The sequence below is a fragment of the Chionomys nivalis genome, chromosome 11, assembly GCF_950005125.1.
Source record: "Chionomys nivalis chromosome 11, mChiNiv1.1, whole genome shotgun sequence".
Taxonomy (NCBI): Eukaryota; Metazoa; Chordata; class Mammalia; order Rodentia; family Cricetidae; genus Chionomys; species Chionomys nivalis.
Genome location: NC_080096.1, coordinates 73,988,372 through 74,015,605, shown reverse-complemented (window position 1 = coordinate 74,015,605; position 27,234 = coordinate 73,988,372). Strand labels below are relative to the sequence as shown.

The following is a 27,234-nucleotide window of genomic DNA, read 5'->3' as shown; positions in this document are numbered from 1 at the left end:
AGAGGCACAGAAACAAGAAAATCCCCAGAGTTCACTGGCCAGCCTGGCAGGAGCAGTGAGTTCCAGGTTCAGTGAGAAACCTTATCTTACAGGTAGAGAGCAAGAAAGCAAGATGCCTGACGTCAACCTCTGACCTTTAGCACATATACTGGTACACATATGCATAGGCCCACATGAACAGAAACTTAAAACACACAAATACATAAAACAGTAAATCTGCACACTACTCTAGGAAGATTGTGTTTCTTTAGAATTTTGTTTAACATGTAAATACTGTTTTAATGTTACTTCTAATTGGTAAATAACCATATTTATGGGTAAAATGGCATGATTTGATGTATTTAAACACTGAGGGACAAGTATATCAAGCAAATTAACATGTTTGTCATTTAAATGTTTCTTTTAGTGACATTTAAAATTTGTCCTTTTAGCAATGTTAAAGTATTAAACATATTATATTCACCACACCAATACATCAAGAAAATTGATCCCTCTTATTTGAAACTCTTTCCCTTTGGTCAACATCTCACCATATTCCCCATAAACCCCACCACAGTCCAGGAAGCACCACTCTACTCTTGACTTCCGGAGGATCAGCTTCTTTAGATCCAAGGTCCACACATGTTGTTATTAATGACAGTTTCACTTTATAGCTGAATAAAATTCCTTGTGTCTGTGTGTGCATGCATGTGTATATGTGTGTATGTGTATGCTAGGTGTGCATTTTTCTTTTCCATACAGTAGGTGTTGAACACTTAGGTTGCTTCCATTCTTTTTTTTTTTTTTTGCACAGCTCAGGGCCAGGTGTTTATTTCCCTTACATGTAAGATGGTTCACAAACATGATACTAGGGCTTCGGCACTGTGGGAGAGGGGAACATGCCCAGCCTCTTAGGGCGAGAGGATCTCGACTTCAGTGTACACCGAGAAGGGAAGGTGATTTCACTTTCCTGCCTTGCCTGAAGGGATAGAATCAGTTCCCCTCATTCCGCCTTCCTCCCCGAGCCTTGGTGAAACAGGTGACGTATTTCATTCTATTAGGTGGTAAAGGGATTGGCCTGGTCCCAACCATTACAGGGAGGTGTAAAAGGTTCGGGAAGGTACCAGCGTGAATTAGGATACAAGATGGGGAAGATGACATCAGAAGCATGTGACTGGTGGGAGCTGTTCCTAAGCTTCTGGGCAACCTAGTCCTGGCCTGGCAGAGGGCAGGGGACATGGACGGTGCTTATTGTTTGGCATTGATGATGTCCACAAATCCAGGCTTGAGGGAAGCCCCGCCCACGAGGAAGCCGTCCACATCAGGCTGGCTTGCCAGCTCTTTGCACGTTGCTCCAGTCACTGAACCTCCATAAATGATTCGGGTGCTCTGAGCCACCGCATCAGAGACATTGCATTTCAGCCAACCTCGAAGCTTCTCATGCACTTCCTGGGCCTGTTGAGGTGTTGCAGTCTTGCCAGTACCAATGGCCCATACAGGTTCATAGGCCAGGACCACTTTGCTCCAGTCCTTCACATTATCTGCGATGACCTTGGTTTGCTCGAAAACAACCTTCTCGGTGATGCCAGCTTCCCTTTCATCTAACTTCTCCCCAATGCAGGCGATCACTCCGAGCCCCTCGGATAGGGCATGGGCTACTTTCTGCCCAATCAGCTCATCGGACTCCCCGAAGACGTGCCTTCTCTCCGAGTGCCCCAGCACTACCCATGCGGCTCCTAAGTCTTTGATCATGCCAGGGCTGATCTCCCCAGTGAAGGCCCCATTGGTCACTTTGTAGCAGTTCTGCGCAGCCACCGCAATCTTGGGATCTAGCTTCTGCCTGGAGAAGTCGATGTAGGCGGTGGGGGGTGCACAAACCACCTCGGTGTCTGGCGGCACCTTAGCCGCGTTTAGGGTACAAATGAGTTCTCCCAGGCACTTCTTCCTTCCATTCATCTTCCAGTTGCCCCCAACGAAGAACTTCCTGGAAGGGGCCATCGCGCTGGGACAGACTGGTTGAAGGTCAGTACGAGCCGGTTGCTTCCATTCTTGACTGCTGTCAACAGTGCCACAGTGAACAAGAAATGTAAGTGGAGATATTTTTGTAACATACTGACTTCAATCCTTTTGCATGTATACACAATAGGGCAATTACTGAATCGTAAGATAATTCTAGTTTCATTTTCTGAGGAACCTTCATAGGGCTCAAAACAATTCCACTAATTTACATCCCCACCAACAGTGCACAGGAGTCCCCTTCCTCTGCATCCTCCCCAGCATTTGAATCTTTCGTCTTCTGTAATAACCATTCTCACAGCTTCAAGGTGATATGTGATATGCTGTTGTGGTTGGAATTTGAATTAATTTTCACAATGACTGGGAACATTTTTTTCATAAAGTAACTTTGTATGGTCATCTGAGGAGTCTAATAAAGTCCTTTGCTTATTTAGTTTTCTTGTAGAAATGTTGTTGAGATTTCTTAAATATTATGGATACTTATTAACTGCCTGTAAGATCTATAGCTTATATATACTTTCTCCCCAGTTACAGGCTGTCTCTTCTCTCTTAAATTGTTTTATTTGCTCTGTGAAAGCTTTTGCTGTGTAGCCTATACTTTCAGGATTATATCATAAAAAAAAACACTGCCAAGAACAATTGTCGTAAACTTCAACTCCTGTGTTTCATCTAGTTTTGAGTTCATTTATAATAAGGTATGAGATAAAGTTTCAATTTTACTCTCATTCTCTTTCAACTTTTTGGTAATAACCATGCTAACAGCTTTAAGGTGATATGTTGCTGTGGTTATAGTTTGCATTTCCACAATTACTATTGTCCAGCCTCCATTCATTGAAGAGATTATTTAGTCCTAATCCAGGACCATGGTTTGATTATATTTGTTTTGCTGTCTATTTGATAAAAATGGTACTCCAATTCTTCAAATGTTCATATTTCATGCTGTGTGTATTCTTTATATGTGTGGTACTATAAGTCTATTTACACTAATTGCTATGTTCAGCTCTTTTCTTTAAACAAACACTTAGACCCATATTTTGAGGACGATTCAAGTTCTAATACAATGGTTCTTAACCTTCTTAATGCTGTGACCCTTACATTTCCTCATGTTGTGGAGACCTTCAAACATAAAATTATTTCACCGCTACTTCATAACTGTAATTTTATACTGTTATGAATCATAATGTAAATACATGATATGCAGGACATCTGTTTTGCAAGTCCTGTGAAAGGATCGTTTGATGCACAGAGGGGTTATGACCCACAGGCTGAGAAACACTGTTATAGTATTGATGTCCCATAATCATTTATTCTATTTTCCTTTATCATTTACTTTAAGAGTTTTAATTGAGCGATCTAAGAGAACATACGATAAAGGTTACTAGAGTAGGCCATGTTCTGACACATGTCCCCCAAACCAAGTTAAAACATGAAAATGGTCTGTTCCATAATTCCACAAGGTGTCACCCTTCAAGATTAGGGGGAGAAACCTAAAGCCTCACATAGCCCTTGGTGTACTAGGAGAGAAATAAAGAGAGGCGGAGGTTGGGGTAGAGAGAATAAGCCTGTTGGGGTATATGACACACAGTATCATCAAGGCATAATACAAAATCAAGAATGCCAAGAAGACAAGCCATTTCCCTTACTATGACTACATCAGTTATGGGACTCAGCATTTTCTGAGCCCCAGCTACAAGTCAACCATGGGCCAAGAGCACTGTGATGGGAGATACTGCTGACTTTATATACATGGTAAGGATCATCAGTCTTATTTCCCAGAAAGATAAACAATGCTCATAGAGACAGAGAGAAGGACAAAGATTTATATAATTTCTAATCTTGACATTGAAAATCAGGCCAGTGTGGCCCAAATTCTGTGGTCTCAACATCAACTATGAAGATGAAAAGTATTAAAGCACTCTACATCTTGGACTTTCATTAGGCAATACTTTCAATATCACAACTCAATTTTATAATGTCTGCGCAGCTGAATGTAAGGGGCCTCCTCCAAAAGGATAAGGCAGGAATGGGATCTACCTACTCATATGGTCAGCAAAAAAAGGCTTAAAGCAAAGAGCCTGGAGGCTATGGGAGGATGTGTGTTAAGATGGCCTTGAGGAAGAACAGCTGCCATGGCAACACAAAGACAGCCAACTGACTCATGCTCTCACAACCCACACAGTTATAATAAATGTTTCGGGGAGGCATGGAGACGGCATGCCTTGCTGAAGCAAAACAATCAGAACTGAAAATTGGTGACCTTGGGTAGTTCCCTCAAACCTCCTTCAATATTCCAGGGCTGTGTAAATAGACAGACTTTGCCTTGATTATGGCTCAACTGCTGACTAGTTATGTGACCATGGACATGAGTGGCTCCCTTCCCAGAAAGGAGATGATAAGGTAGCTTCTTTGGGCTTTGAGGTTAAACAAAAGAAGGCAGGATGAGTGCCCAGCATGAAGGCTGAGGCTGAGGTGCAACAAATCTTTTCTCTCTTAGTATAGTACTTGAGAGCCAGAGCCAGAGCCTGGATGTGAATCCCGCCTGCGACCACCACTGCATCCCAGAGCTAATCTAGGCCCTGGACAGAGGAAAGCACAACAGAGTGAGGGTCAAAGTACAATCCTGTGACATCACTTATCTGGAGTCACACTTGACAGAAAGATTTTGAGTTCTTTGTTGTTGCTGTCACTACTTGGGGACGGGAAGGGACATGTCCAACTGAATGAACCAATTGAATACTCTTCCTTAAGAATCCAGGAGCAACAGAGAAGATTCATGAGGAAATGGTGGCTTCAGTCCTCCCAACAGAGCTGGGCCTCCTAGGTCTGAATAGGAAAGCAGAGGAAGCTGCAACTTGGGCTCTTGCCTTAGGGCACCATGCCTTCCTCCAGTTAAGAAGGATGGCCCCATAAATATTGTGGTCGTAAATCTACTGAGCAACACTCCCACAGAAAGGACCAGACTAAGGAAGGGTTTACACTGCACAATTAGGAGGAGCTCAGACTTTCCTCTCAGGGCATCTCCTTCACATGCCTCCTTCAGAACACCACTCTCACAAGGGCAACTGTGGCCATTTGCCAACCCTATGTCTTTGTATTCACACAGCCACATGGAGACAGAAACTGCAGACAAAAACTCAAGAGGAAGCAGCCCATCCCTGGCTCTTCCAGGGTGCAACAGTTTAACCTCAGCTTATCTCAAACTAGCCCTATCTCCTGCCATTTCATTCAGACACTTTCCGGGTGCTTGGCCTGTCTGCACCCAGGTCCTTCCATACAAGAGTATGTCATGCATAAGCCCCAAAAAACTCAATGGAGGCAGCATGCCACTTTACAAGGTGCAATCATGGTGCCACCTCTGTTACAAAGCACTCCTTGATGCAATCACCCTCCCTATATGGAGTGCAAGGAGCTAAGAAACTTTAAATATCAGGATTTAAGATCATGTTACTAAACTGAAAAATAGTAAATTCTATTTCTCTGTCAAAAAACCACACCCAATCCAATATCTTAAACCTCTTATAAACTTATAAATCAATTATAAATCTTACAATAAACTTTGAAGCTATCGAAATGAATAAAATTCTTAATAATTCAAAAGAATGTTTTTTAACATAAGTAAAAGGGCTGGAGTGATACTGGCTATGCAGTGAATAGGGCACACTCCTCTTCAGGGGATCCAAGTGTGGTTCCCAGCACCCATGTCACATGGCTCACAAAAACCTGTAACTCCAGTTTCAGGGAGATCTATCACTTCTGGCATCTAAGGGCATTGCATTAATATGAATATAACACACACACACACACACACTTTTCTAAAAAACTGTCAGTGAGTTTCCGAAATATACAGGTCAACAATTAAAATCAGGAAAAGAATACACAATGAATGGGAAATATTGAAAAAGAATGAATGATAATTTTTCAAAAATATCAATAAATCAGATTTTTTAAAAGAATTTAATTAAAAGCCTTAACAGACAGATCAAGCAACAGAAAGAGCCCTGGGACTTGAAGACAGGTCTTAAGATACCACTTGCAGACAGGAAAGAGTCAGTGTGAAGTAGTGTGGGAGTTCTGAGCACCGTCAGGAGGTCGATGTCAGTGTCACTGGCTTTCCTAACATGGAAGAGAATAAAGGGAATGGCATAGAAAAACTACTCAATGAGAGACAAGAAAACAAAAACAAAATAAACTTCCTGATAGTGGAGAACACATGGACACCCAGATCCAGTAACCCTACAGAACCCAAACATAAAGATGACCAACAAAAACAAAATATGACAAAAAAAAAAAAAAATCCTTACCACACATGGGACAAAGAAAAGAAAAAAATCTTAAAGTTTGCAAGAGAAAAATATCAAGTCACATTTAAGGGCAAGCCTATTAAACTAACAGCAAGTTTCTTCCCAGAAATCAGCAAAGGGTGTGGACTGACGTATTCCAAGTGCTGAAGAAAGTAACTGTCAGCCAGGACTATCATACCAAGCAAGGTTGTCTGTCAGAAAGGAAAGCAAAGATTGTTGAAAACCAGAAAAATATAATGGAGCTTGTGATCATTATACAAGATCTATTTGTGGGTATCCAACACATATGTGGCAGGTAGACAACACACACACACACATTTTCACACACACAAACACCAGCACATATACACAAATAATAATATTAAAATGTTTTTAAAGGAAATTTAACAATTTAGAAATGTGTAGGCACCAGTATTGGAGCACCTGAATTCATAAAACATTACAACTATTACAAGAGATAGCTCTAAAACAATAGGGCTTAATAGCAGTTCTTCCTAACAGACTCTCTAACAATAAAGAAATAAACACCAGAGTTAAACTATGTAGTAGATAAATGGGTTAACAGATATTTACAGATCAGTCTATACAACATTTACAAAACACACATTTTTTTTTCCTATCAGTGCACGGTCCTTTCCCTAGAAGAGACTATATATTAAGGTAGAAAATTAGTCTTTACAAATGAGAAACAATTATTTCCTGTATTTTCTCAGGTCGTAATGGGATTGTGGAATACACAGAGATGGGATACCTAGAAACCAACACTTCAGAAATTATCTAAGTTAAAAAGAACCCAACAGCCTATAACTCCAGCACCAGGGGATCTGAGCCCTCTTCTGGCCTCCACAAGATGACACACTTGCACAGCACACACATACTTCTGTGAAAAGTAAACAATACACTGTTATACAAACAGCAGGTAACGAAGAAAGTCAACTAAGGAAAAAAGAAAATTAAAGGGTAGTGGAATTTAAAAACAGGCAAAATGGAAACAAAATACACCAAAACCTAAGGGACACAGGAAAAGCACTACAAGCAAAGAGAAGCATATGGCAACAAAAGCCTGCACCAAAAACAGGTTTAAAAAACCTAAAGAGGCCGAGTGGTGGTGGCACATGCCTTTAATCCCAGCACTTGGGAGGCAGAGGCAGGAGGATCTCTGTGAGTTCGAGACCAGCCTGGTATACAAGAGCTAGTTCCAGGACAGGCTCCAAAGCCACAGAGAAACCCTGTCTCGAAAAACAAAAAACAAAACAAAACAAAAAAAACCTAAAGAGATGCACCTCAAGGTCTTGCAGAAGAAAAACCCAAGTTCAGGTCCCAGTGCCCACTTCAAGCAGTACACAGCTGCCTGTAACTCTGGCTCCAAGGGGTTTGTACTGGCTGGTTTTGTGTGTCAACTTGGCACAAGCTAGAGTCATCAGAGGAAGGAGCCTCAGCTGAGGAAATGCCTCATGAGATCCAGTTGTAAGGCATTTTCTCATTTAGAAATCAATGGGGAAGGGCCCAGCTCATGGTGGATGGGTCCATCCCTGGGTGGCTGGTCCTGGCTTCCATAAGAAGATGGGCTGAGCAAGCCATGGGAAGAATGTCAGTAAGCAGCTCCCCTCCATGACCTCTATATCAGCTCCCACCTCCGGGATCCTGACTTGTTTGAGTTCTTGTCCTGACTTCCTACAGTCATGAACTGAACAGCAATACTGAAGTGTAAGCTAAATAAACCCTTTCCACTCCACCTTGGGTTTTGGTCATGGTCTTTTGTCACAGCAACAGAAACCCTAACTAGGACAGGATTCCAAGTCTTCTGGCTTCCACGGGCACTGCACTCGTATGGACATACCTACACAGAGATCAAACATACACTCATAATTACAAGTAAAATAAAATCTTAAGGAAAAAGAACTTGATGAGATACCATTTCACGCCAGTTTGCATGACTAATGTCAAAAAACAAAGAAAAAGATGATAAATGTTCCTGCAAACTATGCTGTGATCCCATTCCTAGAGAAATGAAGTCAGCACACAAAAGAGACCAACAGTTATCTGCCTGATTCCATGTCAGTGTCTGTCTGTCTGTGACCTGCCACCTCTGTTCCCAAGTCTCACTGTGAGCAGGGAAACGATCCAAGAGAACAAAGCTTCAGGGCTGGCTACATAGAAATTCCTTTGCAAAGTAGCAAAGCACTGTGACCTTTACAATAAGAATGAATTCTATTGGCTGATAAACAGAGCTCAGAGCTAGAGCCTAGAGCAGCAGACAGTTCTCAACCTGTGGGTCGTAGTCCCTTTGCAGGATGGCATATTATATATTTACATTATAATTCATAACAGTATCAAATTATGACTATAACGTAGCAACAAAATAATTTTGTTTGGGGGGTCACCACAACATAAAGAACTGTATTAAAAGGAACACTGAGAACGAGTGGGCTAGAGGAACCATCAGTGATGAGCATAAGGATAGATTCTATTGGTGGAGAATGCAAAGTACATAGGGTCTCTTTCAAAGGAATCTGTTCTGTTCACTGAGAGTCAAAACTCATGATACTGGGGGACACAGGGTGAGGCTAGCTAATATTAGAATAGCAAAGGGTCATTAGGCTGATTGAAAACATATCATTAGGGCTTTCCAGGTGAATAAGCCCCATCATTTCCTTCCAGTGAAGAAAAGAGGTCTGCGTAATTGACAATCATGTTTTCCCTGATGCTTATAAGTTGTGTTTCCTATATCTGCTAGCCTAGGTTTGCTAGGTCACTTCTCACACTAGCTAAGATATGGAAGCAGCCTAAGTGCCCATCACCAGATGAGTGTGTCACACACAATGGAGAAGGAGGGCTATTATCCCATAAAGAATAAAAGTCTGTCATGGAATTGTAGGACATAACATCATGGAAAATAAGCCACATATAGAGAAAAATGGTCATTGTATGTTCATGCCATATGTAGAAACAAATGAACATAAAGTAACCTGAGAGGAAACAGGAATACCTCAGAACAGGAAAGGAAGTGGAGAGCTAGACAGAACATGATGATAAGAAGAAGGAATAGACATGATCCATACATAATTGTGTATATATGGAAATGTCTTGGTGAATCCCAGGAATGTGTACAATTAGTATTTGCTAATAAGTGAAGCAAGCAATAGTAATGAAAGATAGTCTATTGTAGGTTTTTTCACAACGCTGATGAGTTGTTCTGTTGCTGAAACAGGGTCTCATGGATCCCAGGCTAGCCTCAAACTCACTATAAAGCAAAGAAAACCATGAACTCCTAATTTTCCCGCCTCTCCAAGCCCAGGGATTGTGGGTGTGCACTACTGCACCTGGCTCACAGCTCTGGCTTTTCAGTCTGAGCCTAAGAAGTCATAGGAGTAGGAACCACAAACCTTGGCTGACTACAGGAATCATGTCACCAGATATCCTGGCATCCCCAAAAACTGACTCAGCAGGTGTGAGAAAGAGCACAGAAACTTGTATTTGCTTTTAATGCAAAAAGCAAAAATTCCAAGGAATCTTCAGTGCCCCAGGGTTCAGCTGCTTTATTTGCCACAAACACAGGATTGGGTGGAAGTTTGGAAACCTCAATCCTACACCAGTACCACCCTGCTCCCCAGTGAATACTGCATCCAAGACTTGTAGGATGCTGCCTCTTGCAATTCTGAATCTGCACTAATAGGGAATTTTCCTTTGAGATTTGTAGGTGCGCTCTGGGCCAACACTGAGCTGAGAGCTGCCTTTGCATATCAGGACCCTCTCAGAGCAGGTGGGTTGGTTTAAAAGTGGATTATTTGAAAACTAAAATATCCCCCAAATCTTAAAGTCGCGTTAGAAATGAAAAACGGGGCCCTCATACTTCTCCATCCTGCAAGTCTGTTTTATCTCCAGCCAGATGGAGAATGAGAAGGTTCTCATCCATCAAATTTCAACCTTATCAGGTTTTGCTGTGAGCAAGCTTGTCAAAGTACGCGGCGGTTACTTTTAAATATACAAAGGCAATTTCTTCAAAATCTTAATGAGGTATAGGCATTCAGTGACACAAGGACAATTTCCAGAATCAGCATGAGATGTGGTTGTAGCCTGGGCAGCACAGAGTTTCACTGAGCCCTGTACACGCAGTCAAGGGAGGAGTGCGGTGTGGTGCTGGGCCTCCTACCCCACTGCACTTTATGAAGCTGCACTTCACATCCTCTTTCTGCAACAGTTCATTTGAACAACAAATACAATGTGAACAATAAAAGACAGAGGGAAGGAAGGTTGCAGAGATGGCTCAATGGTAAGACCTCTTACTGGTCTTCCAGAGGACCTGAGTTCAGTTCCTAACACTGATATCAGGCGGCTGCCAGCCACCTGTAAGTCCAATTCCAGAAGATCCAACACCCTCTTCTGATCTCCACCTGTATGGATACCCACATGCCTGGCATTCACACATACGCATAAATAAAAATAACAGGGACTGAGAGATGGCAAAGCAATTAAGAGTGTCTGTTTTTCCACAAATCCCAGCACCCAAAGAACAGTTTGTACCTGTCTGTAACTCCAGTTCAAGTAAATCCAATGCCCTCTTCTGGCCTCTGTAGACACCCAGCATACGCCTGGTGCACATGTAGGCAAAACACCCATACACATAAAAAAAATAATAATAAGAATGAAAAAATCTTGAAAAAAAATAGAAGCCGCTGAAACGAGACAATCCTGCACAGACGGCACACATGAAATTTAGCACATGGGAATTGAAGGTAGAGAGGTCAGATATTCTGGGTTATTTTTGTCTACACAGTGAGGTCAAGGTCCACTACAGCTACATAAGACAGTGTCTTAAAAAAATAATTAAAAAGAAAAAAAAGACCTCTCTGGAGAATGGACAAAGAAGCCAGGCTTACACTGAGAAGGTATTAGGGTATGGACTGGGACAGCACAGACATGCTGCACCGCTCTGCACCGCTCTGATCACACCTAAGGGGTACACGGGAACAAACTTGCCCCTCTTCAGCCCCACTCAGGCTTCCCAGGTACCAGGTTCATTGCCACCTCCACCCTGGAGCAGGTATCTTCTCTTTCCTCTACCAGGAATGCATCTCTGCCTCTCCCACCCCAGCACCAGGAGCTCTGATTTCCTCTGTGAAGCTTCCCCTCTTCCCCACAGCTCCCTCAGCACAGAGGATCAGCTCCTTTGGGAGATCTGGTCTACCCTGCTGTCAGCACTGAGTATACTGTACTGTACTCAGTTCTATCTGCACCTCCATCGCAGCTCTCCACAGAAGCCGTCAGAGAGTGTCTGACTTGACTCTGCCTGCTGCGCCCAGGGCCCAGAACAGTAGAGTGATTAAATAAGTAGTGGTGACAAAGTTTCCTTGTTGGTGGCCCATGGAGACCACAGCTATGCCACCAGGAAACAAAAAGGTCAGCATTTGAAAGCAGCCTTTACAGTAGCCTTGGGCAAGAGCTACTAGCATGCCCAAGCCCCTCTACCCAAGGGCCTTCTGGCCCCTTTCTCTAAGGGGTCAGACAGCTGGAAAGGAAAAGCCAAGCATGCTCCTTGGAGCAGAGGTTGCTGTTGATCAAGGAAGATTCGAATGTGTAGCTTGGCTGACTGGGAAAGCACGAACCATACTTAGCACTGTCCAAGGGACTCCAGTGGACATTCCAGACTCCATTTCTCACTCTCACATACGATATTTCATTACTCATTTCTTTACTGCTAAAATACACAGAACTCATGCCATTTTAGAAGGGCGAGAATTTAGACGAAAACCTAAGTAGTTGGCTTAGAGGTTAAATGTCCCGAAGGAAACTCAGGTCCAACCCAAACCCAGTGTTGGTGTCCACTTCTGCAAAGACAGTTGCTAAAATTGCTCCGTTTCTCTACTCAGTGACCACCATGACACGGCAGACATCATGGAAGGATGGAGTCCAGTGAATCCATCATTCTCTCACAAAAATCAGGGATTTCAAACTTCTGTTATTTATTATTATGGTGTGTGTGTGTGTGTGTGTGTGTGTGTGTATGCGATGATGCAAGTGTGTGGAGGTTAGAGGAAAATTGTAAGAGTCATTTCTTTCCTTCCACATTTATGTGGGTTCTGGGAGCAGAACCTGTGATTAATGTTTCCTAGTCGAGCCGAACGCTGTGGCATCAGCTCCCAGTTACTGTGTTACTGCAACAGGATCGGGTGAAAGGAAGGGGATCTGATCATTTGAGAAACTGACAGCTATTCCTATGGGAAGGACTCCAGTGCCTTCTAAAATCTGAATACAGTCACATCAGAGTCTTCGAGACTGCACCAGGTTATTTGGAGGAAATAACAGATCATTAATTTCATTCCTTAATGCTACAAAAGCTGGCAGAGTGTTTGGTTTGATGGGGACTGAGCCCTGCATTTATAGTCTGAGTTCACGTCTTAAGAAAATCACTGCTGCCTCCCTCCTGGGCTGCTGTGAGGATCAGATGAGATAATAGATGTGAAAGTACTTTCTAAGCTGGCAGGCACTGTACAAATTGCAGCTGTTGTGACTAAGGGTCCTTGGAGCCCAGCTGTTGAATCAAACAGGCAGATTCCTCCCTCCAGCTATGGGATCATGAGCAAGTGACTTCACCTTTCTGAGCCTCAGCTACTACATCTGCAACATGGGAATGAGAGTCATGGCGAGGACAGAGAAACTACCTCTACTGTGCTGGATGCATCACAGGCGCTCAGTGGCATCTGATCAATGGCAGCTCTTGTCACAAAGAATTATCTGTTGTACTCAGAATAAATGAGAAGCAATGGGAGAAAAAGTCTTCAAAACAGTCTTAAAATGAATCAACATACCTGGATCTTCGCTTCCCAGTGATTTTGCTCCTTCTGCCAATCCCTCTGTGCAGCCTAGGAAAAGGTTTTCATAGTGAGCAGAAAGAGGAGGTCCGCCGAAGGCTTTCCCACAGCCATCTGAGTGAGCACCTCACAACTCACTCCCCTCCACTGCTGCACACCTCATTAACACAAGGGTGCCCTCCTTCGTAGTCTGACGTGGTTTGAAGGCGGAAAAGTGTGAAGCAGCTGCCCACAGTTTGACTGTGAGTCTCACAGAGTAAACAGATGCTTCAGAAGAAAAGGTAAAGGGCCCTAGAAAACAGCCTGGGAATCGAAGTGGCAACCCCATTCCAAATGAAAACTAACTGATGAGGCTAAAGAATCTGCTCCTGTCACAAGGACAAGGACCCTGCTTCATAAAGAAATCACGACCTTTCTGGAGCTTCCAGAACATACCCTGATGTGGACAGACCATGCAGCAGACTTCCTCCACCCAAGGGGAATGGCAGGTCAACATAGCTTGCCCTGGAAGTCACAAGAGCAAGAGAAGTCCAGGAGATTTGGGCCCAAAGTCTGACAGCCCACTTCTTAGCACCTGGAGAGATGACTGATCTAAGGCCGGTCCTAACTCAGGCAGGAGATCACAATCTCTACTTGGCCAAAGGGCTGGGAGGCCTGAGCAGGGCAGGATATGGAACATTTCATATGCTGCCAGGCCCAGAACCAGTCCCCTTCCCCCACAGACTCTGATGTTTCACACCAAATATGGATGACAAGCCAGCCTCTAACAACAAAGGAAAACTGGACATGAACAATGCACCACAGGGTTACACTAAGAAAGTCCTAAGGATGAAAAAGAAGCCCCAAGGTGACAGCAAATTAACACATGGTAAAACACAGATGCAGAAGTTAAAGACACATGAACAAAGGCAGCCCCTAAAAGGTGGATCCTGCAGATTCCTCAGCTGACAGAGAACTTGCATGTGGAAGTTACTGTGCAAACCGTGCAGACTGAAGAGTGCCCCACTTCCCATGAACAGTCTGATATGCTCTCCCTCCTGCTGTGCCCTGTCGCCTCACCTCAGTGTCTCTCTCCTCTGCTTCCCTCAGAGTGGCAGAAAGTCCTTGGAGTTCTCCAGATGACACATTCTCGTCAGGAGATGCCATCTGAGATTTCTCCTCTTGAAGGCACTGAATTAAAGCTTCTTTGCTCTTCAAAGACAGCTTCAACTCCTCAATCAGTCTAAAAGAGAACAAAATTTAAATATTAATTCTGAGCTGCTCTCTTAGCCAGTGGAGCAGGAGGAGGTAGGAAGCCGGGCCAGACATCTTCAAAGCAGATGTGTCCGATGAATACGCACAAACAGAACTGCATTCACTCACAGGTCACAGAGCTTGGGCCAGAATTTATGGGATGTTAATGAGTCCTCATGTCTCTAGCCTCGTCCAGGAATTTAGCTCTGAGCTGCACCTGGGCTGGTCAAGTCATGCACTTGCTCAGACCTTCAGCATCCCTCACCAGCAGAAGGAGACCTGAAGGGAGGCGCAATACTTCCCTCTAGCGGTTCAGCTCTGATATAATCAATAAGCAAATGGAGAGCAAAAACTCACCAAATACAAGTTTAAAAAGAAAGTGGGAGCCTGAACTTAGACAATTAAAGGACACTGGTGGCTCGGCCCATCATGTGGAGCAGAAGTCTTGAGCCAATAAGACACCTACAGGCGTTACATCTTTGGGATCAAGAACAGTGAGAACCCACTCTTCTGTGAAATACGATATTTTAAATGCCAGCAACAAATCCAAGCTTTTAAAAATACTATTTAGTTTGAAGAAAACCTATCTATTGGCTATAGTCAACCTAGAGGGCTCCCAACATGATCACCTTCAGGTGCAGAACAGCTCAAAACCCAGACTGTTGAAACTAAAGTAGGGAAAATAATGACCCTTTAAAACAGATGGTGGGAATCCAGGAAGACACTGGCAGTACCCATGCAAGTAGAGGCCAGACCCCAAGATTCACCAGCTCGCCAAGCCTAACAGCAGGTTCCATGTCACCGGGATATAAATGATGACCCTTGCTGCTGTGCTGGGCTAACCTTGTGACCTTGACTTAAATATGGGCTAAGTGAGATTTTGTTCCCATAGATTTACCAAATGGTTAGATTCTAAGGGAAAAATCAAGGTGACATCTGACTGCTGGTCTCTGGGAGTTTAACTGGGTCACCTTCACTGCTGAGATTGACAAAATTGTAGACCTGCAAGCCAGGTTTCTATACCTATCTAGCCAGACCTGTGCACATGCCAGGAATCTAGAAACCCACACTTCAGCTTGCCCACATCCCCTCATGCTCACCTCCCCAGTCCTCACCTGCCCTACCCCTCACTTCTGCTTGCCAGCACCTCCCCTGGCCCTCCCCTCTTCCATACCACCACTTGTCTGCACCTCCACTTACCCTCCCCTCCACTCACCCCCCTTCACTCACCCTCCCCTCTACTCGCTCCCCCTTTACTCACCCTTTCCTCCATTCACCCTCCCCTCCGCTTGCCCCTCCCTCCACTCATAGATGCTCACAGACGCTAGAGCTCTTGTTCTAACTGGAAGCATCATCCTCCCATTTCCCAAAGCCCTTAAACCCCACTGTGTCCATTTCACCTTCTATCACCACCTGTTCACCTCCATCCCATCCCAGACTTTCGGTCTCAGTTGTCATCATCTATCTGGATGTCTGCATCAGCATGAGAGCCCTGTGACAATCCATCCCCAAGGCAAGCAAAGAACTGTAATAAATAAAAATCTAATCATGTAGCTTCCCCACGCTCCCCCCCTTAACTCTTCAATGGATTTTCCCATGCCCTTCAGATGAATCGATTCTTCCACAAGGCCCAGTGGCCTGTCCAGCATATCCACACTGTATACGCTACCTCCCTGTTAACTAATTAGCAGTTACGACTGCCAGAACAGTTCCATGATGCTCCCAATCAAGTAAACCTTACACAGTCACCCAACAGCGTATCATGCCTGTGTCATTTACCACACTTCACGCCACCACATATCATCTCACATCATCACAATACAGTTAGCCTGAAGAAGGACACTTAAAAGAAATCCCACACTAGCTCAGAATTGAGATAGACAGTTATTTATTTAGGGGTAGATTCACAAATCAGAATCCTCTGCTTGAACGGAGATCAGAAACCAAATCCCACAGCAGGAAAAGAGGTCGGATGCATGGTCTACATAGGTATATATAGTATAAGAGGCTATGTCCCAGTGGGCAGGTAACCAGTGGCTGTAAGACTTTCTACAATACCTCCCCCTTCTGTTCAAATAAGAGAGTTCTAAGCCTAATACAAAATTATATACAATAAGAACAAATATATTCAATAATTATATTATCCTAACAAAATTATATACAATAAGAACAAATATATTCAATAATTATATTATCCTAACAAGTTTAAATCTTGTATAATAAATAACTTAGCCAAGTCATGAGAGAAAAGTAAGTGCAACTATCTAGTCTTCAACCCCATCAAATATGTGAGAAGGGAAATAATATTACTTGAGTAAGCAGGACGTACAATCAAGCAACTTCCAAAATGTGCAACAAATGACAGAGACAACAGGCTACCTGGGCAATCACCCGAAGTCTCACTTGCAACGTTGAAGCAACCAACTTTGGCTAAGGCCTAGAATAAATGAGAGACCACTTTCAGAGGTAGGAAATTTTTCAAAACCGTCTTACCCTGTCTTGGCAAGATTTGACAGTCCTGCGTATTCATTTCTGGATACCATGTACCTTGTCAGTGGTTGAGGCATGGACATTTCTTTGACCAAAGGCCAGTTGTGCAAAGAAGAAATCAACCTCCAAGTGGAGTGTCTTCGGTGCTCAACATTCTCTCAGGAATAGATTGGTACTGCCAGGAGCAATTGTGTCTCACTTCAACAGAACCCTAAATCATTTAAATGCCATATTCTACAGATCTTTGAAGTGGTTGAAGATTATCTATCTATGTAGAATATAATCTCTATGTATCTGAAGAACCTGATTAGTCTAACTATAAGTATGACAAACATAGATGACTATTGATCTATAATTCTTAATACCTATATAACTTAAAGACTAAGATTTTACATTAGAATATTATACAATAAACAACTGTGCAACAAATGAGGACAATGACCTCAAAATGTAAACAATGTATAAGTATCTTGATCAGAGGTAGAAATGTACACTGCTATATGATAAATATATATAAATATCTAAAAATATTTTAAGCAGAGGTAGAAGCATACATGCATACAATATTCAATATAATTTCACTGTGTATCAATATACAAGAATGTATACCAATGTAATTGCCTATAAATAATAACTCACAAATATGTACTCTATTACTCACTATTATTATTAGTGGGAGTAAGCTCATACTAATCTATTATACCATCCAATTTTCACCCAATCCTATATCAATTATAATCAACCCCTAAATGATGTCCCTAACCCTGAGGACAAACATTGTTGGGAGAGGGGGCATCATCTTCTAGAATTACATCCAGCTGTCATGGGGGCAATGTTCTTTCTATGGGATCCTCTGAAAGTAAAATGATGTTTAAGTTCCAATATTACTGTCTGTTATAATTGCAAATAGTCTCTGAGTATTTGGTAGGGATTTTCTGAGCTTCCTATTTGGAGTTCTGGCCAGAACGTTGTAAAAAAGTACACCAACAGCTAAGCAAGTTGGAACCATCTTGAGTAGCTGGTACCCAAAACAGGTCTTGTAGTAGCACTATCAGCATCATGATGTCATATCAACCAGGTGGAGTTGTTCTGGGGCTCCATCTCCTTTATGAAAACTTCAAAGATTACTGCAGGAAAATTCACTGTTCATTGTGGAAAACTTAAACATTATTTATATAGACATACACAGACATATATATTCAATAAAAGGTATGATAGAGACAAAAATAGATATGAAGAAAAGTAAAATTTTTTCTAAATTTGTTTTTCTTTCTGTCCCATATCATGAGACAGAAACTCTGAATTTTTATTTTAACAACATGCTTGGATTTAGAGAGGGACAGAGCCAGTGTCCAACTCCAAAGCCAGCTCTATATATTCACTCACACACACACATATAAATAAATGTATGATGTGGGAGTCTTCTGTTTGTGTTGATTTCATTGGTTAATAAAGAAACTGCCTTGGCCCTTGAACAGGACAGAAGATTAGGTAGGTGGAGTAGACAGATAGAATGCTGGGAGAAAGAAGCCGAGTCAGTCACCATGATTCTCCCACCCGACACAGATACAGGTTAAGATCTTTCCTGGTAAGCCACACCTCGTGGGGCTACACAGATTATTAAAAATGGGTTAATCGAGATGTGAGAGTTAGCCAATAAGAGGTTGGAACTAATGGGCCAGGCAGTGTTCAAAAGAATACAGTTTCTGTGTAATTATTTCGGGTAAAGCTAGCCATGCGGGAGCTGGGCGGCGGGAAGCGGCCCCGCAGCCCCCACAACAAATGTATATGTTTTATCACCTGTATTTATGAGTCATATTTGTTTTTCTTGATGATCCTTATTGAATAGTTATTTTTTCAAGGGTCAGCATTCAAACATCCAGGGTGTTTTGCATTTTTGAAGATTAGTATTTTCCTGCAAAGACAAGAACAGAACCCTGCCCCAACCCTTGTGAAGTTTCCTTATCATCTGTATAGTTGTCACAATTGTGGATGAGCTGTCATTTCTCTTTTTCAAGAGCTTTCTCATTTTCAAACCAAATCTTTATTAATTTTGATGGTATCCATAGTTTTTCTTCTCCTGTGGAAACCAGAACAAAACCCCTTCCCCAACGTAGCACATCTCCTGGCTTCCATTGTGTTTATTTGTGCAGATATACCCATGATGGCCATAACTTCTAATAAATGTGTGATTACTGAATCAGACTTTTCTGAGCTTAAAGCAGTTGCCCACTGAAAATCTGAATAAGTATCAATGGTATGGTGTACATATTTTAATTTTCCAAATTCTTCAAAGTAAAACACATCCATCTGCCAGATTTCATTCCTTTGAGTGCCCTTTGGGTTAGTCCCTGCAGGTAGCAGTGGTTGGTTACAGAAAGAGCAAGTAGGGCATCCCTTTATAATCTCCTTAGCTTGTTGTCTTGTAATAGAAAACTCTTTCTTCAAACCTTTGCTATTGACATAATATGTTTTTGAAATTATGAGGCATGCAACATGCTTCCAATCAATAATTGATCGATTTCTGCACTCTCCATTTACCATATTTCTGTTTTACAACAAATACAGGAGAATTCCAAGGGCTTGTTGATTTTTTCAATATGGTGAACATCTAGTTGCTCTTGTACCAGCTGTTCTAAAGCCTGCAACTTATCGTCAGCTAGAGGCTACTGCTTAAGCCATATAGGCTTCTTTGTCAATGATAGAACATGGAGAAGAAAACTGAGTCCTAATACCCAGTAAATTAAAGTATCACAATAACCATATAAGCCTCCTATAATACAATCCATAGCATTAGCAAAAAAGTTACTAAAACTTTCAATATTAATGTAGTGTGCCATATTGATTTATTAATTATCTGTTATGTGATCTGGTAAACTGTAATCTTTATTGTCCAGCAGATGTCGTGATTGCAGAGTTGCGACTAGAAGCAATGCAACCAATGGCGACAGGAATGGTCTTGGGCTACTTTAGTTTCTTAGCTGCTTTAGTTTTCCACTTTGGTGCTGGTTAAATACTGAGAAATGCTTTGCTTGACAAATTAAAAGCAATTAAATCAATTCCATACACAAAGCAAGAAGACCAGAACTCGTGGGCAGGGAGCAGAAACTAGAAGCTGTACAACTCGCCATTAGGCAAGGAAACATGCCAGGGAACGCAGCAGTCATGCGTGCGCTTGGGAAACTTCCATGTTGCCACATGCAGTAAACTCTGCTGTGGTGGGTGTTCTAAAAAAAATGGCTTAGGTAAAAGCAAGCCATGCGGGCAGGGTTGGGAGACTGTCTGGGCCCTGGACCGGCTAGTGTCTACCCAGTATGCATAGAGTCTGAATCCATGTGGGTGCCAAATGAAGAAGGAAGCTAAAAAGAAATCCCACACTAGCTTAGAATTGAGAAATAGTCATTTATTTAGGGGTAGACTCAAAAATAAGAATCCTCTGCTTGAACGGAGATCAGAAACTGAATCCCGCAGCCAGAAAAGAGGCCAGACACATGCTCTACTTTGGCATATATAGTATAAGAGGCCACGCCCCAGTGGATGGGTGACCAGTGGCAGAAAGACTTCCTACATCACTTAGCACAGTGCAGTATTTTGATGAAATATGAAATTCACATATTTTAATACTGACTATTGCCACAACTGGCTGCTTTTTAAACCTCACTCTGTCTAATTTATCAATTAAACTCTAACACAGATATGTAAGTATTGGGGTGAAGGTGCACACCAAGTGAAGGCTGAATACAGTCAGGATTGTCTCAGTTCAGTGAATGCCTATTTAACATGAAAGGCTTCTCTTGGACCCTTCAGGCTGATTTTTTTTTTTAATTTCATAAAAAGCTTTAATGAGAAACACACATGTGTTTCTCTGAAAAGAGAAGCAGTTGTTTGGGACATGTCAAAGCACTGTTAGAAGTTAGATCTGTTTTAATTTTCTCTTTTTTAAATTTTTTTTATTTCTATTTATTTATTGATTTATGTATTTATTTCTTAAAGATTTCTGCCTCTTCCCCGCCACCGCCTCCCATTTCCCTCCCCCGATCAAGTCCTCCTCCCTTGTCAGCCCAAAGGGCAATCGGGTTCCCTGCCCTGAGGGAAGTCCAAGGACCACACACCTCCATCCAGGTCTAATAAGGTGAGCATCCAAACCTCACACTGAATTTGTAAACAGTAATGAGAAACCACTGTTTGCCCCATCCAGTCCTGATCCTTCTCTTTCTGCCTTCCACTCTATCCACCTAGCCAACTAGATAAGCTTTGGCTTTGGCAATGCAAGTCCTGCTTACTACTTTAATCCCTGCTGTGTGGAACAGAAGATACACGGAAATATCTCTTGAATAATGAGCATCATCATCCAATGGAGCCAACGAAATAACTGCTAAACATGTCAGGACCCTCACAAGATTCTGTCCCATAATTTCCTGCAATTTTTTTTTTCCTCATTTCTTCCTAGTCTCCAGTACTAAGAATTCTCCTTTTTCCCCCTAGGCTACTCAGACATTCTACTGTAGCCTAATCCATTCCTTAGGCTCCTTACCCCCAATTTAGCTTATACAACTTATTAGTTCTCCAAGAAAGACAAGCCTATATGCCTTCCAAGGACTTCCTGCCAATCAACAAGGAAAGAGACATGGAATACAACAATGACTTACATAGAATTTCTAGATGTGATAGTTCTTCACTGTTCATGGATGCTACCTAGCAGAGGAAGTCAGCAAAAGGAACACATTCTCTTCCTGACAACGTGGTCAAGAAAAACTGAATCGCAAAGGGATAGATGGGGCTAGTAACTCATTTCTGGTACCAAGGTCCAGATACAACACTTCTATTTCACAGATCAAAATAGGAAGAGGGGGCCAGATTCTGACCTACATACAAGTATACACCAAAATTAAAATTTAAAAAAATACCTCTAAACAATGAGCCAAAAATAAAAAACTGAAAAGGAACCTTAAAAAGGTTCCAGTAATCACAATAAATACAGTCCTACGAATACCTGAAGTGAGAGGGTACTGAAATATGGAGACCATGACCACAGGCTCACTCACTACTAACTTGGTCCTCTCAAGGAAAGAATCCCAGAAGAATGTGCTCTGCTGATTTCCCAAGCCCAAACTGAAAACAAAGTTGCAAACCTCAATATTTTGATATTTAGGTAAATAGCAAGATGGCACCGAGTCAGAAGTAAAGGCAAAGAGCACTTGGCACAAAAACCTAAACAGCTAGGCAGGCTGACATACCCTGTAAACTCTCTGCACATGGGGAGGGGTGGTAGGGACATCAGGAGTTCAAAGCCAGCCTCTGCCACACAGTGAGTCTATGTCAGCCTGGGCTTTAACTAGCTAAATATTGTGGTGGGACGCACCATTCCACAGGGCACTGAGTGGCTGAGAAAAGAAACCACAGGCAGAACCCTCTGGAGAAGACAATTCACTCAGGAACAGTCTCATCCAATTCCAGATAGGTGTGGCCCTTCAGCACCTGTGTTATCAGTGTGTCCCCACTGTCTTAACTCTACCTCTCACTTAGACACAACAAATAAGATAAGACAATCAAAATGTCAGAAGGAAATTTCAACTTCTTCTTAACACATTTTGTCAAAAGTTTGGCTGCAGAATACACTCATCATTCGAGTGGGCGTAACAGCCCCACTGCCCATCCATTTCCCTGACCCAACACCACACATTTTATTCACAATGCACTGAAGAACTCTGTATTTGATCTACAATGTTCTTTGTTCTATAATGCTGCTTAATTTCAGCCTGTAGCCAACATTAAAATCCATGATGGGAAAGAGATCACACAAAATTCACTAGCACTCGTTGTGGGGACATCACCACTTACTGCTCCTCATGGAAAAAATCACCAGAGCACTTTCCCTCTGCTAGGGCCAAGCAAAACTGGTTTTCTCCTGAATCCATGGCATGTTTTACCTCATGGGTAATACGAACCTCAGGTCCATAGGGCTGCTTTTCCTTTTGTCTACCAGAAAGCTGCAGCCAAGCTAAACACTAGACTTAGGGTCTCAGCGCCTAACTTGTCTAGTGACCGCCTCTCGCCCACTACTATCTTGTTCCTGTTTCTCTCATGCCCAGTCTTCTGTCTTGCTGTGTTAAATACACTCCAGGAAGGTAGTCCACTCTAGAGAAGAACAATGACAGATAGGGGGGAGAGGAAGGCTAGGTTCTCTCCCTCTCCAGATGATGAGACCTGAGCTTCCCAGGGAGCAGATCCAGACCTGTCCTTGTCTTCCAGAGCCAGAGTCAACTCCAGGTCCTGTTCCTGCATCTTCTTCATCTCAGAGAGCTTGCTTTCCAAGCTGAGGTGAAATGCCTTCTCTGTTTCCGTCTCTGCAAAGGCCTTCTCCAGTTCTGCTTGGGCGGCTTTCACATCCTACAGTTAAATTAAATGCATTTGATGCAATTTTTCAATACAATTGGGAACATTTTGAAAGGAAATTGGATTAAAATATAAATATTTATGACTTTTTCTCCGGCACATTTCCCCTCCCTGAACGTACTATATATGGAAAGAATGCGTAATAAATATATTTGCCAGCCATTTTTCCCTCTTGTATCAGAAGAGTAATGGGCACTTCCAATAGAAAAGAGTCAACTCTACAAGAACTGTACTTTTGGTTTTGAAAAATCAGATCAATATTTACAGCTTCAATGAGAACAAGAAGAAATGCGCTTCTCAATACTAAACATGCATAAGTCCCAGAGTCACCCTAATCTCCATGCAAATTCATCCCACAGCCCACCACCCCCCACTATTTCTTTTTAAGATAATGACTACACATTTCTAAAATGCATTTCTGTATCTCCAAGGTGATTTAAGTGGTGAAAAGCTCTATGCTTTTCCTGAGTGCTCAGAGAAGCCACCATGGAAATTATCTTCTAAATCATGTAGACCAAGTGTCTGTTGGGGGAAGGCTCTGGTGCGCACGCAAGTGACCTGGAACAGGCCTGACTCTCCACCCACACAGACCACTGCCTCAAGATCACACCGCAAACATAACAGTCAAATAGACCTGGGTTCAAAGTGCAGCTCTCCTACGATACTTGCTGTGTGACTTTGGACAGTCATTTAAGCTCTGAGCCCCGGTTCTTATTCCAGAAGACAGGATACCCAACATTCCATCAAAGAGCTGCTGGGAGACTGCCAACACCTGGCACCCAGAAGCTAAAGCCTGGCCTCTCTTCCCCTGCCTTTTCCCACTAACTATCTGTTTAAGAGGCTTGTCTGTCACTCCATATTTCGTAGGCAGCAAACAACGATGCCTGTTGTTTGCTGAGTGTCTACTAAACGCCAGGCTCTGAGCAAGAAGTCTTATATCACATTTGATCTTGACCTAACCCTAAAGTGTTGTGGACCTAAAGTGTTGTGGACCGAGACAACAGAATGTTAGAGCCTAACATGTGGCCAGATCACCTGACCTTTACCACCTGTGTGACCTTCAGCAAATGACCTGGCCACTCTGGGCCTAATGTTTCAGTATGTTTAAAAAAGAGAACAAGAGAGAGAGGAAGAAACGGAAATAGTTAGCACACAGGTTTCTTAAAAGGATAGCTAAGCACACACATGAGGCTTAGCAGGGGAACTCTACCTGTGGGGAGGTCTCATAGCTTAGTATGTGTTCTTGTTACTGCAGCAAGTGCTACAGGCTGGTGCTTCTGTGTTCAATTCACACAGGCAAATGCTTCACCCAATGGGATAAATGCAGCAAGCTACAAAGCAGCACTGGGAAGTACTCATGGGACAAACAAAGTGCTGCATCAAGACGAGACAACTTTCTCAAGCGTCTTGATTAAGGGTGTTGTGGGTGGTGGTTGTGGTGACTTGAATGAGAATGCCCCACCCCCAACACCCCAATACTTACGTTCACAGATCTAAATGCTTGGTAACCAGGGAAAGGCACTACTGAGAGATAGGGTGTAGAAGGAGCTGCAGCTGCGTTCCTGCCACCTGGCTCCCAGTTTCGTGGCTAGCTTATGCCCCAAAATAACAACACACAAATTGTATTCATTTAAACACTGCCTGGACCATTATCTCAAGCCTCTTCTGGGTAATTCTCACATCTTGATTAACCCATTTCTCTTAATGTGTGTAGCACCACGAGGTGGTGACTTACCGAGAAGATTCTAGCCTACGTCCATCTTGGGTCAGAGCTTCATCGCGTCTGCCCCAGAGAGGAGAGGCATGGCGATTGCATCACTTCCTCCCAGCATTCTGTTCTGTCTCCTCCACCCACCTAAGGGCTGGCCTATCAAATGGGCCAAGGCAGTTTCTTTATTAACCAATGAGAGTAACACATAGACAGATCATCATTTCTTCCATCAATAGGGGTTGTAGGATTTGGTGTGGTGTCACTAGAAGAAGCCATATACTGGGAGGAGCTTTGACGTTTCAAATGTTCAAGCCAGGCCCAGTATCTCTCTCTACCTGCCTTTCCAGATGTATAGCCCTCAACCACCTCTCCAGCACCATGTCTACTTTCATTCTTCCATGCTTCCTGCTATGATGATAATGGACTGAACCTCTAAACTCTAAACCAGTCCCAATCGAATGTTTTCCTTTATAAGAGATTTTGTAGTCAAGCCAGGTGATGGTGGCACCCACTTTTAATCTCAGCACTGGGGAGGCAGAGGCAGAGGCAGAGGCAGAAGGATCTCTGTGAGTTTCAGGCCAGCCTGGTCCACAAGAGCTAGTTCCAGGACAGGCTCCAAAGCTACAGAGAAACCCTGTCTGGAAAATTCAAAAAACACAAAAAAAAAAAACAAAACAAAACAAAAAAAGAAAAAGAAAAAGAGTAATTGTGGTCATGGTGTCTTTTACAGCAAAAGAAATGCTTAGACAGTAGTATGTGTTTATAATTATAGTTTTTGAGAAGCTGAAACAGGAGGATTGCAAGTTTGAGAGCAAACTCTCTACCTAGCAGATCCTGCCTCAAAAATAAATAAATACCATAATAATTATTAATATATAGATCAGCCCAATCTAAATTCTGAAAGGCTAGAAATATAAAACTTTCTGATTATCAACGTGTCAAAAGTAGAAAATTTCACACCTGACCTCATGTGATGGGTTGTAGTCAAAAACAGCCATGTTAAAATATTGCCCCAAATTCCCTAATTACATATATAATGCATATGTGAAATATAAGTGAATTCTGTGTCTAGTCTGGGAGCCCATCCCCAAGACATCTCATTAGTTATATGAAAATGTTCAATAAGAATAATAATAAGAACAATAAACTCAAATCTAAACTACTTCTGGATCCAAGCACTTCAGGAAAGGGCTACTCAAACTGTGGTTCTTAATGCTAGCTTAAAATAGAGGAACACTGTCTGTTGTCCCATCCAGAGGTGGATGTTTAGCCGGATCACAGCAGCTGCTGACAGAAGGAAGGGCACCGGAAGCTGTGGGGTCCACTAGAGAAGAGCAGCCACTCAGTTCTGCAAGATCCTGGACAGAGGCTGGTGACAGGACAAGAGCTGGGCGGGCAGGCAATAGCCGAGCAGCAGCAATCTGAGTGCGGATTTGCTCAGGGCTACACTCCTTCAGTGGGGCTCGGCAACAACCTGGGCCAGTTAGTACTCTGTACCTCAGGGTCCTCACAGGAAGGAGACAACCAGGTAGTTGTAAGTTACAGGGGCAGAGTGCCTACATGAGGCCAGACCCACAGGACACCCAGTAACTGCAGCAGAAAGGTGATGCTCATGGAGAAAGGAGGCCACCACACCCTCCCCAGGACTGACCTGTAGGGAGAGGCCCCTCAGCATCTCCAGACTTACTTCTTCTAGAAGATGTATCCTTTCCGTCAGGAGGTCTTCCACCTGCTGCACCTTCCTCCTCGCATCTTCTTTCACGCGCTGGACTTCAGAACCTCCCCCTTCGGTGAGACTCTCTACTGCTTTGCTGCAGAGAGGCAAAGGGCAGGCTGAGTCAGGGGCCTGTCTGATGACAATTTCCCCAGGCCCGAAAGATAAGGGGTATTTGTCAGTTGTCAGTCATTCCTCCCATTTGCCTGAGCTAAGTTTCCTTTTAAAAGAAAATATTACTTACAATTCAGAAACGGGGGGGGGGGGGTACTTATCCCACAGGATAGAATTAACATTTTAACACACAGCCTTTCAGGGCTCTACCTACCCACACAGAACCATCTAGTGTATACTAGTGAACTAACCTGGACAGTGAATCACTCACTATGCTGAGAACACGCTTTAGAAAGTCAGTAAACATGAATCTGCATCATCATCTTAACGACTGTATCACTATACGGAACATACTTTATGAAGTCAATTCTCTAAGCTGCTTCTGATGAACACATGAGACTAACACCAAGATCTAAGAAGAGGTGCCCAGTACCGAGCAACTGCTCACTACACATCAGTGTTGTGGCC

At 42.9% G+C, this 27,234-nt stretch overlaps 2 protein-coding genes across 2 annotated transcripts in view; both read right to left on the bottom strand.

Annotated features, from left to right (window-relative positions):
* Nucleotides 1-772: 772 nt before the first annotated feature.
* LOC130883913 (triosephosphate isomerase-like) lies at nt 773-2,023 on the bottom strand. Its single transcript, XM_057784738.1, has one exon. It carries the CDS (start codon nt 1,975-1,977, stop codon nt 1,228-1,230), a length of 750 nt encoding a protein of 249 aa, XP_057640721.1. The 5' UTR covers nt 1,978-2,023; the 3' UTR covers nt 773-1,227.
* The window catches only part of LOC130884378 (CDK5 regulatory subunit-associated protein 2-like), a 69,759-nt gene continuing 44,419 nt past the window's right edge, over nt 1,895-27,234 (bottom strand). The window contains exons 5-9 of the mRNA XM_057785466.1: nt 26,626-26,749; nt 23,067-23,221; nt 14,168-14,330; nt 13,106-13,159; nt 1,895-2,032 (exon numbers count right to left, since the gene is read on the bottom strand). Coding sequence (XP_057641449.1) covers nt 2,003-2,032; nt 13,106-13,159; nt 14,168-14,330; nt 23,067-23,221; nt 26,626-26,749 — 526 coding nt within the window. The 3' untranslated portion in view covers nt 1,895-2,002. The remainder of the gene's footprint in view (nt 2,033-13,105; nt 13,160-14,167; nt 14,331-23,066; nt 23,222-26,625; nt 26,750-27,234) is intronic.